At 35.7% G+C, this 24,422-nt stretch overlaps 1 protein-coding gene across 2 annotated transcripts in view; it reads right to left on the bottom strand.

The window, feature by feature from the left end:
* Positions 1–24,422, bottom strand: part of LOC126971333 (echinoderm microtubule-associated protein-like CG42247) — a 40,037-nt gene that overhangs the window by 5,358 nt on the left and 10,257 nt on the right. Inside the window, exons 2-16 of one of the 2 annotated variants that reach the window (XM_050818714.1) lie at positions 21,424–21,591; positions 19,147–19,332; positions 16,980–17,096; positions 16,376–16,503; positions 15,313–15,443; positions 13,172–13,310; positions 11,989–12,138; positions 10,981–11,152; positions 9,709–9,804; positions 3,943–4,080; positions 3,381–3,512; positions 3,088–3,216; positions 2,856–2,984; positions 2,631–2,759; positions 1,308–1,470 (exon numbers count right to left, since the gene is read on the bottom strand). In XM_050818714.1, the coding sequence (XP_050674671.1) occupies positions 1,308–1,470; positions 2,631–2,759; positions 2,856–2,984; positions 3,088–3,216; positions 3,381–3,512; positions 3,943–4,080; positions 9,709–9,804; positions 10,981–11,152; positions 11,989–12,138; positions 13,172–13,310; positions 15,313–15,443; positions 16,376–16,503; positions 16,980–17,096; positions 19,147–19,332; positions 21,424–21,486 (2,002 nt within the window). In that variant the 5' untranslated portion in view covers positions 21,487–21,591. The remainder of the gene's footprint in view (positions 1–1,307; positions 1,471–2,630; positions 2,760–2,855; positions 2,985–3,087; positions 3,217–3,380; positions 3,513–3,942; positions 4,081–9,708; positions 9,805–10,980; positions 11,153–11,988; positions 12,139–13,171; positions 13,311–15,312; positions 15,444–16,375; positions 16,504–16,979; positions 17,097–19,146; positions 19,333–21,423; positions 21,592–24,422) is intronic. The other variant, XM_050817947.1, reaches the window with a different exon arrangement.

Consider the following 24,422-nt stretch of genomic DNA (forward strand, 5'->3'; position numbering starts at 1 on the left):
GCGCTCGTCACCTTGAGACATAAGATGTTAAGTCTCATTTGCCCAGTAATTTCACTAGCCACGGCGGCCTTCAGACCGAAACACAGTAATGTTCACGGCAGAAATAGGCGCCGTTGTGGTACCCATAATCTAGCCAGCATCCTGTGCAAAGGAGCCTTCTTAAAAAAAACCTTCTTCTTAAGCCTACCACTGGTGCGTTCGACAAATGTCGTTGTTTTTTCGTTATGTATATCGTCTGTTTTTGGGGTTATAGATTCCGGATATGTTTTGGGTACGGACCCAAAACATAACTGACGGGACCCCTGTTACTAATATATATGGCACAGTTAGACTTTGCTCAGACGTATCTAACGAGTTAAGTCTAAGTCTGAGATATATAGAGTGAGTACACTCTATATATCTCAGACTTAGACTTTGACTTAGCTGAGTTCAATCTTTGATTTGGTATTTATAGTCATTCGACAGTTGAGGTTATGCTATGTTTTATCTTAGGTAAAAGTTATGTGCGCTTTTCATTACACACAGTAGATTCTCTATTGTTCTTAGACAAAGTTTAATAATAGACAATATTATTTATTTAGTTTAAGTTTATTCTTTTATTTCTTGTTAAATATATTGACGTCATAGCAAAATCCTCCAAGGACTCCGCGACTGTCCATGTATTTTAGAAGCGTAACAGCTGTTATGTTGAAACAGTATGTGTTAATATGAGTATTGAAGAATTAGAACATATAATAAAGGTTTCATTAACAATACTAACTAGATATACAATACTAACACTACTCGTCACTGAACGATCGTGGGGCTTACTTGAGCGTAAGTAATCACCCCGACACATTTCTTGGTTACATAATTATTTATTTTAACTTCGTGTATTGGGGACATTAACTAACTTAGACTTAAATGCCCATTCCGAAATTTACAGCGATTAACTGACCCACAAGATGGACCGACGATCTGGTCAAGATCGCTGAAATATGTTCGATGAAGGCAGCGTAGGACCGATCTTCGTGGAAATCTTTGGAGGAAGCCTTTGCCCAGCAGTGGACGTCTTCCGGCTGATGATGATGATGATGAACCATTTGTAAAAAATGATTCGGAAATTTAATAATGAAAATTTCATACAGGCAGAATACTTTACAAATACTCAAACGGAAATATACGCGAGAAAACCTGCAGAAACATAAAAAGACATAAACAGACTTGAAAAAAGATAGAAAGCACTAAACAATCATAAAAAAAAGATTTTAAAGATTTCTAACATCTTACCAACTAGCAGGTCTTACTTAAAATGACTAATTTATTACCGGTATTATACTGTAGACAATTGAGTGGGGAGCCACAGACTCTGATGGTGCAGACGGAGGCTCCTGCATCTGCATTGAGAACAATGAGATGCCCTTCAGTGCTTCCAGCAGCCAACGCCCCACCTCCAGGATGCCAGGCTAATGACACGCATTCATAGCCCACCTGGAATATATTAGAAAATATCATTATCATTGTTATAATTATTGTTTAAAACTCTCTGAAAACCCACAAGATTTAGAATCTACCTTTTATAGAAGCTAGTGACATTGTGATGAGTAAATGATCCGTTAAAAGAGTTAAAGTGCTTTACTTTACAGAATCGAAGTAAAACTTGTGTGCTTTGGCTCGGAAACCAACCGGCCGCTCACTTGTGTGCTTTGGCTCGGAAACCAACCGGCCGCTCACCAAGGCTATTCTGTCAGTTGGCGGCACTTACCACCGTTCATAATACGACTCACTTCTGCCGGAGTTAATACTCCAGTATAGCACGGTTCATAAGATGCTTTTTATTTTACCCATTCAAAATTTAAGCGGCCCAATGGCATTTCCCGATTGTACTACGGACATATGCTCCATAATTGGTGCCGGTCCTTGCTCATTTTTTCAGGCTCTCATATTAATCAGCAGTAGTCCAAAAATAATGTTGTTGAACGGCTCTAGTACACCCTGCACTAGACCCGTCCGACAAAAGCTGTACGTACGGATCCGTCTCACTTCTACCCCATTACTATCACCCACCTTTTCTCCAAAGTTATGGAGATTATCAACTGCCAAGTCTTCGGGCACCAGCTTGTAAGCCAGTAGGGTTTCCGTGAACGTCTCTGATCTGGTGATCTTTTTGGGGTCAGCTTGAATGTTACACCACTCATCACAAGGCGTTTTGAGCAAACGACCATAACAGTCCTAACATATAATAAAAGTGAAAATACCCCCGGTCACATCAGACTAGGCCTGTACCCTCAGACTAAGGCCCGTATTCCAAAAGGTGTTAAAATCTAGGTGATTCATGAATTGTATACTGATGGCACTTCTACCCACAATGACAACAATACACTTGATCATTAGTTATATATTGAGACGCATTCTATATTATGGAGTTTAATATATAATTTCCCTTGGGCTTGCAGTAATGTCAATATTCTTCACACTAGTACACATTCTACAAGTGCTATATAATTAATTGTTGTAGAGTGAGTTATTTACGTGCTTAGTAGATGTAACGAAGATAGGCTTATTATTCAAATTTATCATGAAAACCTTATAATGTTGGAACATTAGGAGATTCATAACAACGATGTCATTATTACTGTAAAACAACTAACCGTTACAGCAAAAACAACTTTATGGCCTTTCCACAGAGCGATGTTTTTATCGTGACCAGCAGTTGCGAACATCTCATCATCAGGGTGAACTGCTACTCCCATCAATTGTTTATAATGGCCAAACACAATCTGTAAATTCGAATTCCACATAAAGTGACAGCACATAATTAACAAACAAAGTTCTAAAACACTCTGACTGAAAAACTTTACATATAACTAACTTACTTGATTAAAACGTCTCTGCAATGACCCTTCCATAATATTGTTGCGAGTTGTGCCGACATATAAATTACCATCATTTCTTCCTGGTCTCTGAGGATATATACTGCGCACTCCACCAGCAGTCTCAGGAAGCTATATATCAAAGTAATTCAAATAATACTAACATACTACTTAAAAGTTAAAAATTAATTTATTTCAATATTCATAAAAGTAGTACAATGCTTTTCAGTTATACCTTAGTATCAGTTATTCTCTTATAATTTTGTAATGAATCCCAGGCTGCTATTTTTCTGTCCCTTTCTCCACCGGATATTAACGTACCCTCAGATAGCATTATTAGTGAACTTATGCCTTTTATGTGCGCCTAAAAGTACACGCAATATGCTGTTAATGACTTTAAAATAATATAACAATTGTAAAAATTTATTAAAACTATACCGAAATTCCGGCTCAAAGGACCAAGTATGAATTTTTCTCATGTTTTCGTTATAAATATGTTGATTTAGTATTTATGCAATGAATGCGTACCTCAAATTCCATTCGTACAAAATATGCACCATCACTGTCTACGCTATAAATTGTAATAAATCCATCACTATCAGCTGTAACTACGTCGCCATCTTGTTCAAACTGAAGCGCTGTTACGTGTGTCCGTGATGGCTATAGCAAGAACAAATTGTCAATATGTAAATAAAATTTGTTACGTCACTAAAATGTGGGTATTAATATATTACTCGAGCAAGCGCACAACTGTTATTATAGCAAGCGATACTTGAAGATATTCACTATTTTGTAACCGATTGTATAGAGCCTATGATGATTAGTAAAAGGCTACGGCTATTCCTTATTTCTAGTGTTGTTTTGTTGTTCTTGTTAATTGTGTCTTTGACGTCTGTGGTTGATGTAACATTTCCATGAACGTTAATGGTAACCTTTTTTTTTGGAGTTTATGGCCTGGTATCTAGACCTTTAGGCCAAGTCTTGATTTAATGGTAATCTTAATAGCCTGGCCATAGATAATATAGTAAACGCGTCAACTACGTCTGTGTTGGACTTCATATACAAATATTAAACACCAAAAAATTTATACCGGTTTAATAATGTCAGTTCGCTCGAAAAATCCATCTTTTCTTCTGTTCCAAAACGCCAAATGTCCTTTACCGTGGGTAATTAGCAAGTTGTCGTCGAGAGGATGAAATGCTGCACCCGAGAGCTCTTCCTGCAATGTCTGAAAGAAAAAGTATATTAAGATTGTTCTAGAATATCGATTATAAAGCAGAGGCGTGGGGCAACAAAATGCAAATGGAGGCGTGAGTTAGTGGATTTAACAAGCATGTTTCACTGTCACCACATGAGTGACGTGCCATGCCCCTTCAGTGTCTATTTGTTCTCCATGTAATTGCACTGTGCACTAAGCTGAACTATGTCATTTAAATTCCAATTTCATCTTTATCTCTCAGTCTTACAATCCATTTTCTTCACACTGAATTGTTCTAGGGTAGATTGTAGTTTAAATTTAAAATTATTAGTCGTCTTTACTGATATATTATTATAGAATATAGAAGATTGGTGTAAAACAAATGTACTGTGCAAAGAGGCGTGACTAAAATGTTTGGAATCTTATTTTAAAAACTATATTTGTCTAAAATGTAATTTAGTTGTATTATATGTTACGCCCTAAGATCACAAACGGTCATCGAGCGAAAAACAGATCACAACGTTTTGTGGTCACTGTAAAATATCCACATCTCCTATTTCTTGTCTTGCCGGCCTGCCTGGCCACAACTCTGGTGGCAACATTAGTTATTTAGTTTCCATTTTACTTACGCAACAAACACCCGCATTATAGACACAATTTTATCATAAGGAACCAAAAATAAAGGTTTAAAACTTATACGAGAAAAGCTCTTTGATAATTTTAATTTAGCTACATTTGTTATAATTTTAGTTTATCTAAAATGTGTCTTGCATATAGAAATAATATGTATTATTCTTAGAAAATTGAGGTTGACAGTTAACCCTCTATTTTGAGCAATGCACGTACACTAACACTAAGTGACACACAAATCGCGAGTGTAACACCTAGCTTGTCACGCACACTGAAGTAATACACCTGGCGTGTTTTCATCTGTTGTGTTATCTCTAGCAGCAAGAGGATAGCCTCTTTAGATAGAGATCTAGAGATATAAATTATCTATGGTTTTATTATTCAATGAATATTGAGGTATTAAGCAAGTGCTTAAGATAAGCACCATAATGATTTATTGAATACGATAAAATATTTTTTATAAGACCGACGAGACGAGCAAGACGTTCACCTAATGATAAATGATACGCCTTGTCCATTACAGTTCAGGATTCTTGATTCAACCCAAAGTTCGGAGCTGCAATATGCTTCACTCTGAGACGTTAATAACAACATGTTAATTTTCATTAGACCATATAATTATAGCCTGTACTATGGATACAAGACTACGATATATTTAATACAATATATAAACATCTATGACTCGGAATATAACATCCATAATCATCATATAAATGTTTGCACCTACCGGGATTTGAGCTATCAGCTCAGTAGGTAGGGTTTCTAACGACTGCGTTATAGGGTTGTCAAAGAAAAAGTATATAAAAGTCGGCATTTAGTTTAATACATAACTAATATATTGTTGCTTAAAAAAATTTATTGAATTAGGCGTTACTTTGCGGAAATCCATAATTACACAAATGATTTAAGTTTTCTTTAGTGTTAATTCCGCCATTGGCTTGGCATTGAATGTCTCGTGCCAGATTTTGGCGAGACAACACGTCCTGAGGATGCCTCGTGTAGAGGCGTAACACGTGTCGAATTGTTTTAAAAACAAATACTGGCGGAATTAACATTCGTTTGTGTGCTTAAAAAAATGTTCTTAGGCTCAGATCTATAGAGCGTACTTAGAGTTTGCTCAGACTTTACTTACGTAAAACTTAGCCGAGAGTAATAAAACGTGAACTTCACTTTTGCATTGGGCTGTCGTAGCTTAAGCTCAGAATAACTTCAACTGTCAATTGAGTATAAAAACTAAATAAAAAATTATGGTCAACTAACACTCAGCAAAGTTCTACGTAAGTAAAGTCTGAGCAAAGTCTAAACGCTTCGACAGCAAACATTAAATATTCGTCATGAACTGTCGTCATGAACATATTATATTGTTCTACTTTTGCATATATTTAAATAAATTATAAAAGAAAAGGAAACCATCGCGTGACAATATTTTCTGTTATTGCCAAGAGTTAAACCTCCAAAATGTCTCCAATATGATGACAAGAATGAGTAAATCTCATCTGTTTTAACATTGTAAAGCTTAAAGATTTTTTGATTGTTTGTTAATCTCTGAATCTACCGCTATCACTTGAATAATTCTTTTTGTATGTGAAAACCTGACTCTTGAAGTAAAGGTAAACATATCTTATTAGGCTACTCGTCTGAGATAGCATAAGTATTGATTTTTGTGAAATAAGTCCTGTGAAAAAGCGCTCCCGATCTCGTTAATCATCAAACGCCGGGCATTGAAGAGTAGAGATGCATTGCTAGAGTATCCTCTGAGCTTGAAGGACCCTAAAACTAACTAACTAAACTAACGGCTCGGAAGCCGGCAGATCATTTCACAAAATGGCTATGCGAGGCAACAAATCGCTGTGGAGTTCTTGACAATGATAAAATTTCGCATTTCCAAATGTCCGGCGGTAAAATTCATCTGCTGGTATTAATAAATCTGAACAACTCCTCTGGGCACTACTTCCATGAGGTGAAAGGTGTAGACAAACCCCACGTTGTGTAGAGACAACGCCTAAGAGTGAAACCGATTGGAAAATACTTGATTTTTGATGATTTTGTATGGAGCACACTGCATTCGCTTAGGATGTGACAGTGTTCAAGTTTTTCACAATATCGTCTTCAAAAATAACAAAGCATATATGAGAAATGTGTATGAATATTTATTGCTCTCCATTTTCTTCTCCTGTTATTTCATCCGTATTCTGAGTCGATTCACAATTATTTGAATCGTTTTTTTTTATAACGGACGTACGGCAAGCTCGCCGTGCGGGATCCTCTCCTCCTCTCTTAGCGTCAGTACTCTTGTATAACGTTTTTAATCACATGTTCTCGCTCTATCGTTAAGTGGGCGGATGCTTTGCACAGGATGCCGGCTAGACTATGGTTACCACAACGGCACCTATTTCTGCCGTGAAGCAGTAATGTGTAAACATTACTGTGTTTCGGTCTGAAGGGCGACGTAGCTAGTGAAATTTAATAAGCAAATGAGACTTAACATCTTATGTCTCAAGGTGACGAGCGTAATTGTAGTGCCGCTCAGAATTTTTGGATTTACAAGAATCATGAGCGGCACTGCATTGTAATGGGTAGGGAGTATCAATTACCATCATTATTTCGGTCAATGGATCAGCCTTGCTATCCAACGCGGTAATGCTGCCAGTATTCTTGGTACGCTTCCACGTAATGATAGTTTTAATTTTATGTAGTCGTAGTATTGTAAATATAGTTATAAGATTTGTTTTGCTTGGTAAATATATACATTACCACCAGCTGAACGTCCTACTCGTCTCGTCCCTTACTTTCATAAAAAAAAAACACAAAAAAGTGGTGAGGCAAGCGCCAATGAATATCCGCAACACCAGGAGTCATGAGATTATACTATCTAAGTTGAGAGTTTATACTATATAAGTTGGGACCTAATTAGGTACTTCGGGAAAACTGCAACAAGTAATTGGTTCCACAAAGTGGATGTACAACGCAAGAAGTTACCTAAGTTCGTTTAAATTACACGTACCGAAGTTAATATAAGAAAATTTATCTTCAAATATATTTAAAATTATATATTGAGTGGTATGAATGTGTGCAGTAATTTTCGGATCTTTATTCCAAGACTGGGGTTAATATAATATACTAGTTGACCCGACAGTCGTTGTTCTGTATATAATAAATAAAATAATGTTTTTTATTAATTTTTCAATAATATATCATAACATCAAGAATTATTTCGTAATAATAATGCTAATAATAATAAATATGCTCCCTGTTGTTGTAATGAAATTGTTTCACCACAGAACTGTCAAACCGTGCGTCAATAAATTCTCTCATAAAAATTATGTATGTACACATCAAAGGAAAAACAAATTTGTTGTTTTTATTTAATTTAGCAGCATTTTCCTATTTATTCACCTTTTATACCTTCTCTGGACTTCCACAAATAATTCAAGACCAAAATTAGCCTAATCGGTCTAGCCGTTCTCCAGTTTTAGCGAGACTAACGAACAGCAATGCATTTTTATGTATGTACTAGTGGACCCAACAAACGTTGTCCTGTACACACGTCAAAAATCGGTCCAGCCGTTAGGAGTTCACTAACATACTCATGAGCTGGAGAATTATATTATATGGACGGAATTGAGAATCTAAACCAATCTCAAATTCACTGAAACAAACAAAAAAATCATCAAAATTGGTCCAGCCGTTTAGGAGGTAGTTTAATTGTGAATCTAAACCATTCTCGAATCCACCTGAAGACACACACCAATCTCAAATTCGCCGGAACACACAAAAATATCACAAAAAACCGGTCCAGCCGTTTATGAGGTAGTTCAATTGTGAACCTAAACCATCCTCGAATCCCCTTGAACTCACACAAAAAATTTCATCAAAATCGGTCCAGCCGTCTAGGAGGAGTTCAGTGACATACACACGCACACAAGAAATATATATATATAAAGATAGATTGATAACCAAAATTTCAGATGGAAGGCCGGGTAAAACACCTTCCATCCCAAAAACTACTAGCCTATTTGTAATGTTTTTAGTATCCCTCATCACTCCCTCATGCAATCATTGATAAATTTCCATACCATTGTAAAAACAACTTAAAACTTTATAAATTATTACGTGCAAACAATTTCTTTGTTTCTTATCAAGATGGTCAACGTCTTTCACCAAGGGTAAATTATATTTTGAGTGAGGGCTTCGTGTGTTTTCACAAGTTTCAATTAACGTTCGCCCTTGAGACAAACAAGGTTTTTAATTAAAACTTTATTATTTAGTCTGAATCACAATTCAAGTCAACAACGCAAATAGCTAAAATTATAAAGGTAGTTTTACAATATCCTCTGTAATTCTTTAGATTTAAGGATGACTCTAGGAAACTATTTAATTTAAAGAATCTTTTAGTGTGATAATCACGTGATAACAGATTGAAACATGTTTTAAAGGCCAATTTACACTAGACGAGTGAATGCTCATTCTATCCCTTCTCATTTAAATTATTTTAGTGTAAACAGACGTTGAGCATTATTTGTCTACGCTCGCAAAGATGCTATGGAATATTCTTTGAATGCTCGCTCGCTTGATGTAAACGGTGCTAGAGCGTGCTAACAGTTGCCTAAGGCGTTCTTCCATGTTCAGAAGTGATCGCTCCCCGGAGCACGTCCAAATTCTAGTTCTAGTTCGGGTTCTAATCGTTTATAATTTGCTGTAAACGCTGTTCGTTTACAATAAAAGATGCTCTTGTTCTAGCTCTGGCTCATTGTTCGCTTAGTCTAAATGCACCTTAATACAGTGAAATATCACGATAATATTGAACGTATTTATTCATAAGTGTTTTTAAGTAACTGTTCTGTACTTTGTGGGTTTCCGGCTTAGGTACTAGACATTTATATTATATAATATATATATTCAAACATAATATTCAGTATGTTATAATCAATTAAATTGCTATAGAATCATTAAACGTTAATATAATTATAACTGCTTTATATTTCTATGCATGTAGGTACTAATTTAAATAATATAGCCAAGACTTACTGCAACTTTGCCAAGAAGATGTCCCCATTGCCAGTGCCACACAGAAAGAATACTTTCTCTTCCACCATCAACAGCCATTACGTAACTGCCTCCATTCTAAAAAAATGTCTTTGATTATTGCAATGTATTTGAAAAATTATAAATTTCTTAAGAAATAAATTTTGAGAAAAAAAAACAATCAATCGTATTTTTTTATTTTTATAATCAATAAAAACATAGTAATGCTGGAATTTTTAAGCCCCCAATCAATCTTATTATAATTGTATCGACTGATGAGAAATTACTCGAGTATATATTGCTATGATAAATGAAGAAAATAAATGTATAAAAAATAAATATTATTTGACTACTTCGTAAGCTTAACCAAAAGTAAAGTAATTAATTAGGTGACGCATGGTCACAGCACGGATTACACGCTGATAAATGTCGGGACGCGGGAGTAGGAAGCGGGGAGGGTGAATCCGTCGGCGCTTGCGCTTAACTAACGAAAGAGTCACGATGTATCTACATTTCATTTAGCTATAGGGAAAGTACCTAAAAAATTAAGTATATAATTTTATTTCAAAATCAGAACATTGTTAGTCTCTCCAGTAATTCTGTTTATTATATTTAATTACTTATATTCTGTTGTGAAATTAATGAACTGAGATATCATTACAATCAAGTGAGCCTTACTCTACTCTTTACTTACTCTACTCTCTCTTTGTTTCTACAAAAAGTTTGTAACAGAGTAGCATGATATTAGTCGACAGTAACTATATGAAAACGATAAAGAAACATAAAAAAAACTTGGCCATAAAGTGAAATTGTAAATTAACTGCGCAAACTTAGAGGAAAATATATGGATAAAATTATTTAAAGCCGTATAAATTTGGCCGACTATACGATGACTATAGAGGAATAAGAGAACTTGCATGATAGTAACAAAATAGAAATAGGGTTGATGCGATTGGTAAACGCTGGGAAGGTATCTCAGCAGCACTGAGAGACAGGCGGATAATTATTTCATTTCATGAAGGATTTATTTTATAGAGTATAAACTGTTTAGCATTGCCGGCTTTTTAAGTGATTTAAGCCGTATTTCTGATGGTACCCATGTCGTATCATCCTGGAAAAAGCGCACACGGTAGTTCAAAGCAAGGACGTTTGGTGGTATTTGGTTGAAATGTCCTTGAAAACTGTACTGCGGGGGAATGCCACTCAATACGCACGTTAGGTTAAAATAAACTCCCGATCGGGATCTGGCGGCAGAGATTATTTGTAGGAACTTACTAGTTGCGAGAAGGCTACAGCAGAGACTCCAACTTCGAATTCAGCCATGCCGAACACATGTAGCGTCTGCAGTGTGTCCGTGCTCCAGATACGAATGTGAGCCTGAGCACGACGGCCGCGACCCGCACGCTGCCCACTTGCCACCAGCTCGCGGGACGGGTGTAGCTCCATACTGGTTACAAAAATCCTAATTTATTGCAAGCCTTCATATTTATAATAGTTGTTGGTAGTCATAACCTAAGCCGCGACCTCAATAACATAGACTTAGTCGCCGATTCTATAAAAATCTTAATTGTGTGCCGCGGATATGATAACGGCCGGGTATGTCATTTTCCCTTTAATTTACGAAATTATGTAATACAATCTCTGCGATTTAACCCACACCAGCTCCATTTCATTATAATCTATTAGTTAGGTACAGGAGTAGGTATTAATTATATATCATTTTTGAATTGAAACTAGTTAGTCATGTTCATGTTCATGTTCACGAAGGATCTAAAGATCCTATAATCTTAGTGAATAAAACTTACTTTGATCCAAATATTCGAAATTACCACGACAAATTTTACCAAGCTGTTAGTGTATTTTGCCTTGAATTATTTGTTTGTGTTTACACAAACAAATAAATCAAGCTCTAAAGGTTCCATCCAATATACGATAGTTGAAATTTATATAATTTATTTTTTATGTATTTTATGAAATATAAAATTATGGTAAATAAAAAACATTTTGAACACGATTCATATATTGGATGCAGCAGCAGCCTTACAAATCAAACCTATATTATTGAAAAGAGTGGCCATGGAGTGAACTCAGTTCCGGCCAATGCCAAAGTGACTTCCCGTATAGAAACAATTTCTTCATGCCTAAGAACTGCTTCTTTGCCAGCTATGAAAATTGTTAAGAGGTTATGAATTAAAAAAAAAAACAACAAACTCTAACTATAACTTACATAAACACGTATTGTACACATACATCATTCCAATCCTTTACGATATTATCACTCACCATTGTATATCTTCAGTATGGCCCATGTAATGCCGTTGGGACTCCTCGTCTCTATCGTACATGACGGCCACCGCAGCCACGTAGTACAACAGCTCTCCAGTTGGCAGGACCCACAAGTTTCTCTTAGAGTCGAAGCCACGGTAGCCATACCTAAAATATAATCTTAGTAAATAAAACTTACTTTGATCCAAATATTCGAAATTACCACGACAAATTATACCAAGCTGTTAGTGTATTTTGCCATGAAGCAAGCATTAATGTCTTCAGTTTAAACAGCGCCGTAGCTAGTGAAATTACTATGCTAATGAGCTTCGTCATGTCAGCCAAAAGACGTCCACTGCTGGACAAAGGCCTCCCACAAGGATCTTGATAATGACGCTTAACATCTTGTACCTAAAAGTCACGAGAACAATTGCAATGCCGCTTCGGACTTTTGGGTTCAGTCAAGAATACTGAGTGGCACGGCATTGGGCATCAGGGTACCACCAAAAGAAAGAGGAATGATAGAACGTGCTGTCATTAAAGAAAAATTTTTAGAGCAACTGATATATGAATCTAAAAAATAAATTTAATACCTGTGTCAAATTAATTTCATTTCAATGCTTAGTTCTTCTTCTAAGAAGAAATATTTATAGAAGCAGAATTCAGCAAGATTACCTACCTCACGCAAGCCTTTTTGGAAGAGGTACTATGTATAAGCCGCACCAAACGTTGCCAGAGACGCTCGCGTAGTATGAGGTCTAACTGGATGCTGGCCCTTACAAACTAATTTGTTGTAAAATATTCTATTTGATTTAAAAGAGTAGTTCAGTTTGTTGTATACAGTTTTCCTCACGAGCTCGACCTCCGAAAAATGTGGTACATTCAGTAACTTATATGAAATATTTATAACGACGATTCAAGACCGTGCATTTCATGGGCTGGCAAATTTATTGCGGGAATAATTGTAGAAAAGAAGGTCCACGCGATGTTGAGCGGAATTATAAGGTCGAGTTCTTACATAACGACCATCGAAGGAAGAGGAGAGAGACCTTTAGCTAAACTTCGTTCCCGTTCCGTCGAAACCGTTCTATGAACCAGGCCTTATGGTAATAATATGATTTAACGATGACCCTGATCCATCCATATTTCACTCTGAGGCTTAAGATGGAATGTTAAATGTGTCTGTAATTAAAATACTTACACCCAATCGAGTTGCAGCTTTTTCTCTGGAGGAGAGTTGTCTATTGGCGGGTGGTGTATCGGCGGGTAGAACGTGCGCCGGAGACCTCGAATTGTTACTCTCATTGGCTCTTCCTTCAATACTTCTAGAAGAGTGTAATCTACAAAATAAAACTTCTTGAAACTTTGAGGTACATCAACAGATGATGAAGTCAGAAGTCTACCTACCTGGTTGGAAATAATCCAGTTTAAACAATTTGTTATTTTTAAAGGGATATCCCTCACTTCTGGGATAAGTTATACAAATTTATTTAATTTGTATAATAATCCGTTTGGTACTTATTAAATATAACGTTTAAGCCCGATTTCACCAATGAAACTTCAAACTGAGTTTAATAAAACTCAGTTTTATGTAAGCGAGTTCAAATGCCAGTCTTGATCTCGATTAAACACATGGCGATTATATTTATATTACGACTAGCTTTTACCCTGGGCTTCGTCCACGTGGGATACTATGGGCAGCATTTTTAATTTTTTAGGATACTTTGCAAATAATATCAAATTCACTGAAACAAACAAAAAAATCATCAAAATCGGTCCAGCCGTTTAGGAGGTAGTTTAATTGTGAATCTAAACCATTCTCGAATCCACCTGAAGACACACAACAATCTCAAATTCACTGGAATACACAAAAATATCATCAACAAACTGCTCTCTACGCTGCCGGCGCGGCGCTCTTCTACGATACAACGGATATTCCATGTTATTGTGGACAATCTCTTTAATAGTATTTCCCTGCGAACTTAAATCTCCTATTTCATCTCCACGTAGGTCTGAATTTCAAAAATGCTCGCAATGTTTATAAATTTCTTCTTATCAAGTGCCTAATTATAAAGTTTCAAGGTTTTATCTCCGAAAATGACGAATTCCCATGCAAACTCTCATCTCTTATTTCAACCCGTTCATGACTTTTTTTTACATAAAATGGTAGCTTATATCCCCAAGACCTAGTCTATTTTTATACCAAATATAATCAAAATCGAAAGCGTGACGTTGTTTAGAATTTCATAGATACGAATTGTTATCCGTTATTCTATCCCTACACAGGTCGAAATTTTAAAAACGCTAGACTTAATATTTATTTACTTCTTATCAAGTGCCCAAATACAAAATTCTATGAAGTCATCTTCGATAGTGACGAACTTCCATACAAACTTTCATCCCCTATTTAAGCCCCGTAGCCTATTTCCTATTCGAAGCTCTATTCTATCTCTGTATTAAATCTAATCGAAACCGGTTGAGTGGTTTAGGCGTGAAAGTATTTATAAAACTATAAGGAATGATATTAACAACAGTGACAGCTCTTCAATGCGATGAAATATGTTGAACGTTAAAAATTCGGCAGTCATCTTTTAAACGCGTTTAGGCTACTAACTGCGTTTAGTTTGTGTTGGTGAAATCAGAACTGAATCTGTAAACTCGATTGCAGGCATAAGCTTAGTTTAAAGTGTTGTAATCGTGTTCTACTTCAATGGTGAAAGCGGGGCTAAAATTAATATAATTATATAAATATTTATAAATATAGTTATATATATATATATATATATTTCACTAAGTATATATTATTCACATTTTAGTTACCTTGCTTAAAATATAAATTTATTGTTTTCAATAAGTTTCCTCTTCTCCTATTTTTTTCTGGGTCACATGACAGTTCTAATGTGCTCCAAACCTACATTCCGACTTCATCGCCAGATAAGTTCAATTGTACTATTCTCATGAAATTTTGATGGTTATATTCGCTTATTTTCGATATTTGATTATATTCGATGGTTATATACTCAATCAAGATACTTTGAAGCCTAAAATACTTAACATTGAAACGATCCGGTGGCTATTTGGGATCCTAAAATGCAAACTATTTGCAAATGCTTAATTTGTTCTTTTAATTCATCATGGATATCATCATTAGATCTGATTTTTTTTAAAGAACGCCAAAATGGAACTGTTTTCTAAACGTATAACGTTGTCCATAAAATATGTTTTAATAATGTAAGATATCTCTTATATGTTTTCTAAAGTAGCACAGATAAAAAATACAATGAACTGAAATTCTCCTCCTTTTTGAGAAGTCGATTGAAACTAAAGGGTTTGAATACTAACCGGTTCCCGTGGTGCGTATGATCTCGCCCTCAGCAGCGTAGAGAGCGCGAGGTCTGCTCTTACTCCGAGCTCGTCTGCCGCGGGTGTCTTCAGATATCGGTATAGCCGCAACGTTGGCTCTCGATCTTGACCTTATAAACCATATCATTCCTTAATAAAATGCAATCGCATATTACGTAGTCAAATTATAAATTGTACAATAAAAACCTATCTGTGTCTATCCTATAAGTGGACATGGACTGGATAGAAAATATGAGAATGTAAAAATCTTGTGGTAGTAGTAGCACGCTCTGGAACTCGAGAGTTGAACAAATATACCAAGATTCACTCATCCCTCTGACGGTTGGCTGAATAGGTAAGAGCGTTGGGGCATTTCCCGAGAGATGCGAGCTCGAGTTCCGCATCATCCATAAATTTTAGTACTAATTAAATTTGTAAGTCACTACCTCCAATATGGTAAAAGTCTACTGTAAAAAAAAACACTATTTCGAGCCTAACCCTTTGTTTCAACAACAACTTTGACAAGAATATTATGATCTGAGCGATCTCGACGGAAACCGTACCATACGTAATCGCTGATAAAGTGGTGCTCTTCTAGGTAACACAAGAGCTGGCGGTTGATAATCGACTCCATACAGATGACTCTACAGTTTAAGTTGGTTTTAAAATATAGTTAAAGGTCATTGACGTACAATAATCAATAAAACTTCCAATTAAAAGACCCCTATTATAAGGTCGTCAAAACAGAACGTCCAAGTTAGTAACATAATTTTGTTCATTTAAAGGGCTCTTATCTGAAATACGACACTCCATCTTTTTAAGTTCGGATATACTGTAATTTAGACAGTTTTTCACTAAACAATCTGTCAATGCGTGGCGTTGTATTCAAAGCGCAGTCGAAACACAACTGAACGAAAACTCTGTCTACTAGACGCCTAGGCATTTTGAGAGCGATCGTGAGTTTAGTTGTTTATTTTAGGTCAATGTTAGAAGGTATTTCATAGATTGGGATATTCAGTGAGACTGTTGGTTGTAACAGAAAGAAAATATTTCAGTGGCTCACCTCCTTATTGGCGATTCTATTGGAAGAGTGGCGACTACTGGAGTCAACGCTGGCTGTAGGGACACGGAACCCAAGTAGAAAGTTTCAACATCTGCGAACTCATTCCTGAGTTGCGAGAAACTGCGTACCTAAACATACATATACATTTTAGCTAACGATACATAAATATAATCAAAAAGATAATTCAAATTTCAAATTCAAATATCAGGGGGTGATTCGGGTAGCTGGATACCAGAGTAGAACGTGAAGTTTTTACCAGTTGGTGGCTCCTTTAGACAGGATGCCGGCTATCATGCCTATTTCTGCCGTGAAGCAGTAATATTTAAGCATTACTGTGTTTCGGTTTGAAGGGCGCCGTAGCTACTGAAATTACTGGGCAAATGAGACTTAAGATCTTATGTCTCTTGAGATACCTTGGTATCGAGCGCAATTGTGGTGACGCTCAGAATTTTTGGGTTTTTCAAGAATCCTGAGCGGCACTGCATTGTGATGGGCAGGTCGTATCAGTTACCATCAGCTGAACGTCCTGCTCGTCTCGTTCCTAATTTACATAAAAAAAAATGTAGGAGAGAGTTGAATAACTGGATTAAAGAGTCTTTCTTACCTCTTGTCCCGTGATGGTATACATTCGTTTTGCTCCACTCATTTTCAGAACTTGCCCTAAATCTTCCAAGACTTCTTCAAATGGTTGTGTTGTTCTTAGATTCAAAAGCACACGACACTGAAAAGGATAATTCTGTGAATTTCTCATTATTTCTTTTATTATTATTTCTCTTAGGTTGTTTATATTTGCGACCAGCTAAAAACTATGAGTCGAATTTTACGAGGAGACGTTGTGACTCCAGATCTTCATGAGCAATTGTGTCTTATAGGTGTCCCTAAATTCAATAATCTTCGCCCACAAAATGGCGCGCCCCAGTATCAGCTCGAACCATTGACCGCGTGCAACATAGAGCTGCTTAAACTATCAGGGAACGCTAACAAAGCTTGGTGTTGCGTATAGACAATAGGTTCTCAACAGACTTTCGGGGGGGCAGGAGAAGACCCAGAGAATATAGGGGGCATTGAGATTGCACAGATGGGGCGTGGGTAGATTAATAAATACACGAAAATACTCTAGAAAAAAACATATTCTCAAAGTGGTCGGTGAGCAAAATAAGGTTGAGAAACTATGGTATAGACGATGCTTCATTTTGTGTCTTTTACCTCATTAAGTAAGTAAGAATTTTTGGAGAAAATCCAGGATGAACGTATCAAATCGATATCGGTAATACCGCAGCTCCCTAGTCAGTCTGAATGTGCAATAATGTTTTCAAAGCTAGTTAGTTCTGGCAGTAAGAATGACAAATGAATAAGAATTGGTTTAGAGTGCTTTCAATTCAAGATACAATTCAAACGGCGTATTGAAAAGCATCCTGTAATAACTACTGTGAAAGACGAGCTAGACTCTATGCAACCTTTAAAATCGAAATAACCAGAAGAGTTTGAAATACGCAAAAACCACATCTTTATTATAAAACTCACTAAATATATTATAGTTATATTACTACGAGTTCTTAGCTTAAAGCGTATGTTATATAGCAGTTTCTCCAAGACATCGAAATAAATATTCGTACTTGAAACGCAAGGTTTTTCATTGAAATCATCGTTTTAATACACAGCTAAATTGTTGTTTATGAAGCCCTCAATTTAAAGCGATAAGAAGTAATTGATTCGTGTCAATAATATGAACAAAATTACACACAAATAGGGAGCTTTTAATATTTAGCCAAATTAGATTTACATATGCATTACGTGTGTGTATACAGACGTACACTCATGCTATTCCACAAAAATGCAAATCGAGTTCCTCCATGTTTGGTGCATCATTTTACATATTATATTGTCATTGAAATGATTTGTAAATCGATGGAAATGTAAATCTTTATATAAAAGAGTGGCAATGAGTTTCTTCTTTCTTCTCATTAGATCAACCCTTTACTGATGGCGATGTAGCGGTAGATTCAATAAGAAAATATTTTTTTGACATTCATAAGTGTCATTTCCGTGACCTACATGAATAAAGTTATTTTGATTTGATTTGACTTCTAACACAGTAGACATTGATAATGTGAGCCACTACTGCTGCGTTAGTTCCACGCGGGAACTCATATTTAAAACTACTCAATCATCTTTAAAACCGATTGAAATAAAAATTGAACGTCAAGTAATCCTATACCTGCAATGCTGTATAGGTACTACTACTCTACCTATCATGTGATAATAGTTTTACTCCAAAATTTCACAGCAGACGATTTTATCTTAATCCAAAGCCAGTACAAAACGAGAATTATTATATAAATATCATACTAACTAGCCCACCCAACTTTGTTCTGATTTCTGCCCAAATAAAAAAATATTTTGAAGATTTTATCCAAAGTTATTTGAAATCTTAGAAAAAAACGAAAATGGGAATGTAAACTAAGTTAAAAATGGAGAAATTAGGATATTGTTCTGTTCTTATTGAAACATGTGCCATCTGTTCTTTGTAACTGAACGTCAGACGCTCAAATACCTTAAAATACTCTTTGAATTTGATATTTGAGAGGTTTCCATTAACATTCTCTATTCCACTTACCTTCCTCGTAAATCAGTATATATTTTGGTGCATATCACATGATAATCTATTCGGCAGTTTTTTAGAGGATCTCATTCAGATAGACGACAGATGTTTTGACAAATATCAAAAATGTAGCGTCATGTCTGCTTGTTGCAATATTTCTATACAGTACCTGTATAGAATGATCCATGTTATTGATGATGCGGATAACCCGGCCACTCGAAGGTTTACCGCCCCCTGGTGGCGGGGCATCAGATTCAGCCACCGACTGCTTCCGAGTCCCAGTTCTCGACCATCCACTGGTTCCTGTGCTGGTCCCCCCATACCACATGCCGTTCTTTTTGCCGTAGCTTGCAGCCTTAAGAAAAATATTGTATTTCAGATCAAACACACAATTTTATATTTAAGAAATTTTATATTTGACAATAATTATTCAAATCTCTAGTTTTTAAATGGAACAAAAAAAATGTGAAATATAATTTAACAAAATAATATTTGCTGTATTTGATTTGAAACGTAAACAGTAAACGGCGGTACATCCAAAGTAAACGTGAGTTACGTTTACTTTGGATGTACCGCAATATTATAAGAAATTATTTTATGGGTAAACATAATCAAAGTTATTTTAAATTTCAGAAAGAACCTCTAACACTTTTCTAGAAATTGAAAATAAATTTAGGAGAACAGTGACTATATCTGAAAGTTTTTTCATAATGTTAAGTCTTCTATCATTCGAACAACAAAGGTTTGGGGGTGGGGAGGGGATATGAAGAAGTTTTCGTAAACCTAATTTCAATTAAAGTCATCATTTGAACACAGAAGGAAGACGTGTAACGATGGTCCCACGGAAATAATGAAAAACTAAGATTAGGTAATAAAAACTATATATATAGTTATAGTATCTGTCCTGTGACCCAGCATTCTCATTACATTCAAGCACTAAGCTAAAGTTAGGTAAGTTAAGTTAATCTATGCAAATAAATCCAATACTTTATTGAGGGCGTGTGTGGCGATCGTTAAGTGGTCACTTATCGCATTCAAGATTTTATGACGTTATGGAATTTGTTAAGCCACGCTTACTTTTTGTGGTTTCTCGTAATATTGTACAGCTTTTAACCTACATTGGTTACTGTGACCTACATTTTGTAAGTAATTATGCACAAATATAATATCAAAGTCAAAATAAGTAATCAAGGAGTGATTTATTATTAGTTCTTTACATTATTATGACGTAGTTACACAACGCTAGTTCCTAATTTATAACTTACCTAACGTTCGAATTTAGTTATGGAATGAATAAAACATAGTATGGTGTTTGAAAATTTAGTGTAAAGTATTCAAAGGCAAAACAACAATCAAGCTAGAATTACTGAAAGAAAGTATATTTGCCATTATATTTTGGTACAAAAAAAGTCTAATCTAATCAAATAAAAAATATTTAATAATTAACAAATTAAAGTATGTGAAAAATAGTTATTGGACGTGCTATTGACATGCAACTTAAATTAATTATTATTAAATAGAAATAAAATAATTGATTCATTAAATTTGGTATTTATTTTTAAGCCGATATATTCATTTATAATTTATACACCGTATCAATGCCGTATAGTTAAATTATTGAACAATATTCTTATATTATTAAAACATAAAATAATAACAATGTCTAATAAAGATATAAATAAATCCGATATACACAAAAAATAAACAAAAGTCTTAAAACAAGATGATTCTCGAAAAGCTGAGAAATTCTTAATAAAACTGTGCTATGTGTATGTACAGAAAAACTCTAAGAAAGAATAGAAATTTATTTACAAAAAAAAAACCATGAATATACACACAACTTGTAAACAAAAAACTCACCGTGATATTGTCAGTAATTGTCAAATTGTCGGCACTTTTGGCGTAATAGCGAATCCTTATCCGAGATATGTTTGCACTATTTGTGAGACTAGCTCGTGTGATGACCAGCGGGCCACTGGCTGTGGTAAACAAACGAGCTACCAAGTCCTTGGCCGGTGGTACTGACCGTTCGCCAAGGACGCAGTTTATCGCACGCGTATTACCACCAATTTTAACGACCTTGCAGATCGGAGCTCTATAGGATTTCAGAAGGGGTTGGTTTTTGTAAACGTTTGAAGGAACGTGTACGCTATGAGGGAAATAGTCGCGGCGAGGTCGCCTCACAAATTACTGCATAGAATGTCGACTGCGGTGTTTTGTACAATTAATACTTTTTGAAATTCCGCTTGAATAACGTTTCTTCGAATACTGTGCTGGAATATTTAAGAATTCATATTTCTTGAAACTTTCTTTGATAAATGAAAATTGAATTATTCCTAAGACTATAATATCATTTATGATATCTATAAGAATAACGTAATTTTGAATAAAATACAAGGTTTTTTATGGATGATGTTTTGGGATAAAACAGTTCCAAAGAACTTACTGGATACGGCATGTAGACCGGCAGGGATATGACGGTGAAGGGTTCGTCGTCACTGTCCACCATGGAGCTTCTAGCCAACAACCAGCGGCTTCTGCTTGGTCGCCACACTTTCGTTTCTTTTATATGACCCACTTCGTGAAATGAGCGCACCAAGCGCTTATATAGAAGCTAATTTTACAAAGTTAAGATAGTTATCAGTTTCCACCTTCCAAATTATAACTATTAATGAATTTTTTTGACGACAACATTCGAGACTAACTTGACGGCTATACTTAAATTCGCTAGCTGTATTATAGAGATACCTTAGTTATTTATTTGAATATTATAAAGAGGAAAGGTTTGTATTATTTAAACGAATAAACTCAAAAGGTTTTTGACAAAACAAGTTTTTCAAAAACTCATTCACAAGTATAATTTATTTTTTTTACGTTTGAAGTAGGTATTTTTATTATACTGTAGATATGTACTATTAATTATTTATTTGCATGTTCGTTTCATAAACAGAAATGATACATTTTAGTGATTCACACACATACATACATGTAAACATTCGTATATAAGTAAGTATTTATTTAAAGTATGACGTGCAAAAGAATTTCCTTGAAACCTACTTGCAATAAACAGTTTTCAATTTGAATCACTATGTCTGATCGATAGTTCTATTATTATCACTTTGAATTTTGAATTTGTGGCCTTCATCACCATCGGTCCCATGTAAACAAAAAAGTGTGTAAAAAACAAAAACGCTATAATATGTAAACTAATAAATTTTGAGGAGAACTCAATTACTAATGTTTCATCATCATTTCATCATCAAATCAGATGTTCGGGTTGATATCAGCACCCGAATTCCACCAGCGGATATAACGTCAAAATGCGAAATACCGGCAGGATCATGTTGACGTCCGGCATTACACAACCGCGTGTTTTGCGAGAGACTTCTTACCTCGCACAGTCCCTTTGTGGAATCAATTACCGGATGCAGTTTTCCTCAACGTAGGGACCTTCAAGATTAGCATACTCCTTTAGCTGTACCTTTAATGCCGGCCCCGTAGTATTAGAACTCTCTTCGCGGATGTCCATGGGCCATTGCCTCAGCATTACTTAAGTCTCAAATTAAAAAAAGATCGGATTTTTGAACTGAAAATATCTTTGGCAGCGTCGAGCACTTTTCTTGGGATGGGTATAAAAAGTTAAACTCGCGTCAGGGCACGCGACCCTGATCGAAAATTCGTAAGACAGTCGTTGAAGTTATGGATGAAAGTTTATTTTTCTGAGATATAAACTTTTTAATATAAAATAATTGTAATAGTTCTGAAGTGTTTAATTTTTCATGTAATATAAATTGTCATTTTTGAGAACGATAGCGCAATAAATGAATATTGTATTTAACCACATAAATCCTAGTGCTTTTATTCTGATATATAAAGCAATTCGTACGAAATTATACCCTTACCATTCCAAAAATGCAAAACGTTTTTGTTCAAGTTTTCATTTCTGCCGGCACTCCCGGAGTGCACCCGTTATTTTTTTTAAATGGTACCGATCGATGTATCCTTTTATCCCCAAATAGAAAATTTCATATATGACATATAATAATATATAAATCTTTTTTTTTACAGTGGGACCGATTGTTGGAGGATACACTCCTGAGTGTATCCTTCCAAATAAACAAAATCGGTCAATAAACGGCCGTGATGCCAAACATACAAAAATTACAGTTGAATTAAGAACATCCTCTTGCCTGACTCTGACTGTCTCAACAGTGGGCACGGCACATAGTTTGAAGGACACTTAGCCATTCAGGCAGTAAAGTCCTCGAAAAGCGGCCACGTAATGGAAAACGCAATGTTGGTAGGCCGCCCACAAGATGGACCGATGAATGGACCAATCGTCGTGGAGCTCTTGGGGGAGACTATTGTCCAGCTGTGGACGTCTTTCGGCTGAAATGAAGATGATGATGATGAAGAATTAGGAGTCTGCCATGATATAATATAAAACGATTAATTCCTTATAAAGAACAATAAGAAACGATCTATTTCTGTATTACTGCTAAGGGATCTCTAGACACACGGGTAGATGCGGATGCTGTTCTCGAGATCTCCACGTAGAGTTAGAGTCTGTCTACTCTGTTCCTCAAAATTGCGTAGACAAGCGTAGGTACGTAAACCAAAGGAATGACAAAAGAGTTGCCGGTCTCTTAGAAAGATCTTATCAGGGATGTTGATGCTGGTAGCACCGTGAAAGACAGTTCTTCATACAGTTTAGTTGTAAGTGGAAGTTTTATGAAAACCGCTTGTGGAGGAGTACCAATACTTTATGTGGAGAGAACTCATCTAGTTGGTGAGGATAATGGACCGGAACATTCACCGTGATAAATACGGTAGTAGTTGCATAATAAAGCGACGCTTCTTCTCGATGCATGCGATCGAGCTGTTCACAGATTTCTAGATAGATGACAAATGATTCAAGGTGATGCTGACTGTTCCAGACCAGTAACGTTAGCAATACTCGTGAGTATAATAGAAGACTGGTGACTTCACTTATATTAAGAAACTAACGAAACCCTATTTTTCAAATCACCTGTCTTAACATGCAAACCTGCATCTTACTAACTTTAACCCCAGTGGTAAACCATGTTCATTTTACTCCATTCTGCGGCATTCACAATAAACTTCTCGACAGAAGATGCAAGTTATATCTGGCGCTGCTCAATAATTTCCCGAGAGAGTCTTATAGAGATATAAAGTACCCAAAGTATTAAAGTTGTTCATACTAGTCATTGTTGGCATCGTTACGAGACCTTTTGACATTACATAAAAAAGGCTTTAAGAAAACAATACATTACTTAGAGTCACAAATAAAAATTTTAAACAAAATTTTATGAACGATGCGGGATTCGAACCCACGGCCTCCGGCGTTCCGTGCCGGTGCTGTCACCAACTGAGCTAACCGTTCGAGTACCGTCTCGTTATAAAATTCTGTTTGCTTTGTTCAAC

This window comes from Leptidea sinapis, chromosome 1 (genome assembly GCF_905404315.1).
Source record: "Leptidea sinapis chromosome 1, ilLepSina1.1, whole genome shotgun sequence".
In the NCBI taxonomy this organism is placed as follows: Eukaryota; Metazoa; Arthropoda; class Insecta; order Lepidoptera; family Pieridae; genus Leptidea; species Leptidea sinapis.